At 44.0% G+C, this 4,197-nt stretch overlaps 1 protein-coding gene across 1 annotated transcript; it reads left to right on the top strand.

Moving 5' to 3' along the window:
• The first annotated feature begins 295 nt into the window (after window positions 1-295).
• LOC147629617 (uncharacterized) lies at window positions 296-2,692 on the top strand. The gene is made up of 5 exons (XM_086811108.1): window positions 296-763; window positions 1,403-1,509; window positions 1,619-1,751; window positions 1,829-2,023; window positions 2,157-2,692. Exons 1-5 carry the CDS (start codon window positions 437-439, stop codon window positions 2,412-2,414), a joined length of 1,020 nt encoding a protein of 339 aa, XP_086667234.1. The 5' UTR covers window positions 296-436; the 3' UTR covers window positions 2,415-2,692.
• Window positions 2,693-4,197: the final 1,505 nt, after the last annotated feature.

Consider the following 4,197-nt stretch of genomic DNA (forward strand, 5'->3'; position numbering starts at 1 on the left):
TGAAAAATCCACCTCATCCTGAGAGGAGAAGGAAAAATACCACCTCCCATTTTTTAAAGTAGTAATAATTGGATAAAACCAGGGAAGAAATGCTTGCTCAAAGTTGCATTTTTCTGTGCAACCAATGGTGAGAACGGATTCACTCAAAAATGTTTCCCAACCAATGGTGAGAACGGATACACTAAAAAATGTTTCCCAACCAATGAGACACACGGTCGCTGGCATGGCTTTAACCAGGGTTAGGCAAAGATGACCGTTGGGGGACGGGGTGGTCTTTAGAAAGGGGTCTCGATGCTATAGCTAGCCTCAACAATATCCTCACATTCCCTTGCCCATAGCCTTTTTTGTGTGAGACCTGCTGCACAGGGTTCTCCACCAAGCCTGTGACCGGTTTTCCGTCCTCGTTGTTTGCCTCTCTACCCCCCTTTCTTCTCTCATGGCTCTGCGCAGCCTCAATTCCATTGCCCCGGAACGCAAGAAAAGCATGAGGAAGTCTCGCATGGTGGCTATCGCCGGAGCTCCAGGCGTCAACGACGAGAACGTGGACCTTCTCGGAAGCTCTAATCGCCTGCTGGTGGCCCCCCGCGGCACGTGCGTCGTTGCCCCTCCTTCTTCCTGCAAACCCTCGCCATTGATGGCTTGCAGTGAAACTCCTGCTCTCCCTGCCCTGGCTGCTCTTCCTGCAGAAGATTCCTGCGCAGAAATCGAGTACATTCTCTCGGAAAATCTCCCAGATCTGGCCGATGTCGATGACCATCTCAGCGTAAGCCCTCCCCTTCGTCTTCTCTACAATGGATGCTCGGTACGAGCTTCAGCATTTCTGCGTTTCTGTCTCTACTTGGAGTCTCAGCTTTTCTGCTTCTCTGGCCAAGCTGGCGCTCCTCTTTTTTGCATCTTAAGAATGTGTGCTAGTCTAAACCTGCATGTGTAAGTCCCTGCGTTTTAATGGCTACTTCGCCGTTCGATTTGAAGCCCTACTTTCAAGCACTTGCTTTCGTTGCATCTAGCAGAGGTAAATGGTACCTGGTTTTCTTTGCATGTCGAATGTGTGTGCCCTTGAAGCTAGATCCAAGCTACGTGTCTTCTTTTCATGGGTTAATGGTACTTGGTTTTCTTTGCATGTCGAATATGTGTGCCGATCTTGGTATGCTTGCCTTTTCAAGTTTCTGCGAAGCTAGATCCAAGCATCTTAGTCTTCTGAGTGGCCAGGTTAAGAAACCGAAATCTCAAGATTGGTGTGTCTGGAGGTCCTGCATGTTTCCTTGCCTCACTGTGCTGTGCTTTGCGCGAGGTTCGAAGATGCCATACCTACCTTTTAACCTTCTTCTTTGCCCTCTCTACTTTGTGTGTAAGGAAGATGCTATTTGTTGTTTCAAATTTTGATCTAAGAGTCGTGCTTCAGACGTTGTTGGAACGGATAGATTCGAAGGACTGGTTGAAGGTGTGCGAAGCCATAAACAGCATGAGGCAGTTGTCCATCTACCATGCATCTTCTCTTCTGCCACTTCTGTAAGCTAAAAAATCCGTGTCTTAATTATTTCGAGGACAGTGGGTGGGTCTTATTTTGTTTCTCTCACCAAGGTTATTTGCTCACGTGTATGAGCTCCTATTGGAGCAGGGAGAAAGCAGTTCCTCTTCTAGTCAAGGCAATGAAAAATCCAAGGAGTGCACTTTGTAAAACCGCAATCATGGCTTCTGCAGACTTGTTCAAGGCCTATTCAAATAGAATTCTGACAATGCTGGAGCAACTGGTAACTATCTATCTTGCAGTTGATTCTCATTGCTTATTCTTCTCTTGCTGATTTTAACAAAATTTATTTATGTGCAGCTGCTGCAGCTCCTATTGAAGGCATCTCAGGACAAGAGGTTCGTTTGTGAGGAAGCTGAGAGATCTTTGGAGGTGATGACTGCATGGCTGTCTCCGGCTCCGTTGTTGGTTCAGTTGCAGCCATATGTGACTCATCGAAATCCTAGGGTTCGTGCAAAGGCTGCATCCTGTGTTTACAGATCTGTCTCCAAGCTTGTAAGTTTCAGAACAACTGTGAATCATTGAATATATTATTATTTTTTTACAAGAACAGCATGCTTGAGGTATCATTACCATGGTGTACTGCCAATGTTTTTCTTCTTGTAAGTGCCGTTCACTGAAATGGCAGGGGTCTGAAGGCATCAAGGAATATGGCTTCCAGCCTCTGCTGCAGATTGCTGCATCTCAGCTGAACGATCAACTTCCAGAGGCTCGCGAATCTGCCCGAAAGCTTGTGGTAGAAGTTTATGCTGCATATCCTCGGTTGATTTTGAGTGAAGGGTCCTCTGATTCCATCTCTGATCAGCAAGACTGGCACCAGTTTTGCAGCACACAGTTGTCTTCACGTGTTGCACAGGCTATTCTCCGACTAACCTCAGCTTCCTGACCTCTCAAAACTTCTGGTTTCCACAGGAATATTGTGGTGATTGGCCAGAGAAGTCTCTTAGCTTTCGTGATTTCAGCATATCAAATATGTCCAGTTTACTTGTTTTCGCAGAGAATTCATGTTGTCTTGTATTCCTCCTGGTAAGTAAACCAGTGCCAAATTATGTCTGCTGGCATTGCACTAGCTACTTCTGTTTCCTACATCCTGTGGAAGCTGGGATCATCTGTAAATTCTCACTTTCTTGATACGTTCAGCAAGAACTTTTTTTTTGTTGTTTTTGCATTCAGTATGTCTCATCATTGTTGGCCTCTCGACTTGCATTGATATGATGGATTCCTGTTATGTTATTTCTCGTTACAGTTGGTTTGTGTTGCTCACAAGAAAATGGCTAGCCCATCCCTCCTTCCCTTAATGTGACAAAGAGAAGAAAAAGGATTGTATCACATAAAAATAACCCACCTGGCTGGTAGCTCCTTTAGACCTTTCTGCATACTCAATAGTAGAGATGAAGGGACGGAGAGAGAAGACCACGAAAGTCGGCCTTCCCATGTTTTCTTTCTTCCTCATCTTGACTGCATTATGCCATTCCTCGATGACTACACGACATCACATTGCCATTGGCATTCTGCAAATGCGAGGAGGGGAGAGAGACCATTGCCATTACATAAACAAAATTAAAAATCATAATTTAAAAGTAAAAGTAAAAAAAAATCATGCTTATGTTTATATTGCAAATATAAGCACAAGCAACTGTTGCACAAACAAAGTTCTCAAATCACACAACGGGTAAAGACATATTGCCATCTGTTCTAGTCCCTTCTCCATGTCCATGTCGTGTTCAAGTATAAATAAGAAGAGCTTAAATGCCATTGGGGATATTATTTGACAACATTGCAGCTTGGTGGAGAATGTAACTTAGTGGAGGAGTACATGGAGCTGGGGATATTATTTGACAACATTGCAGTTTGGTGGAGGACGTAACTTAGTGGAGCACATGGAGCTGGTCAAGTTAAAGTCTTGGCCAACATAGTGAATATTATCAAGTCTTGGCCAACATAGTCTTGCCATTGGCATTTTGCAAGAGAGAGAGAGGGGGAGAGAGGGGAGGAGATAAACATAAGCAATTGTTGCACAAACATAGTTGTCAAGTCACACAATGGGTAAGCCATGTTGCCATCTTTGATAGTCCTTCTTGATTAAGATGGTAAGTTTGTAAGTACTAGTAAGAAGAGCTTATATGCCATTGGGGATGTGACTACATTGCTACTTGGTGGAGGATGTAACTTAGTGGAGGAGCACATGGAAGTTGGTCAAGTAAAATGAGGAGCATATCAAGTCTTGGCCAATGTGGTGTGAAGATAATTCCTTGTGTATGAATATACGTCATTTGTAGTGCCTTTTGCCCATTCTTGTATTTTGGCAATGGTACTAAAACGGTTATGCCAATGGACTTCTTGTATTTTGCCAATGGTACTGAAACGGTTATGCCAATGGAGTTCTTGGTCTCGAGTTTACGAATTGTTGTAAAAGAAAAACTCATGGGCAATGTCCTTGGCTGTCGCCTATTTGAGCTTGGAAAGCTTAACGAAATACATCTCCTTGTTATCTATAGCATGATTGTAGAAAAATCGAGGCGTAAACAATCGGTTTGATGACCAGCTGAAGGAAAATAAATGAACGAGGGCGACATGGTCCTCCTCTTTAGCACAAAACCCTTCAAAAGAAACTCAAGCTTAGAGGCTTAGGACCTTTCTTTCCTAGTCACTAAGATAACCTCCCAAGG

The sequence above is a fragment of the Cibotium barometz genome, chromosome 17 (genome assembly GCF_041138505.1).
Source record: "Cibotium barometz isolate CiBa-2024 chromosome 17, ASM4113850v1, whole genome shotgun sequence".
NCBI lineage: Eukaryota > Viridiplantae > Streptophyta > Polypodiopsida > Cyatheales > Cibotiaceae > Cibotium > Cibotium barometz.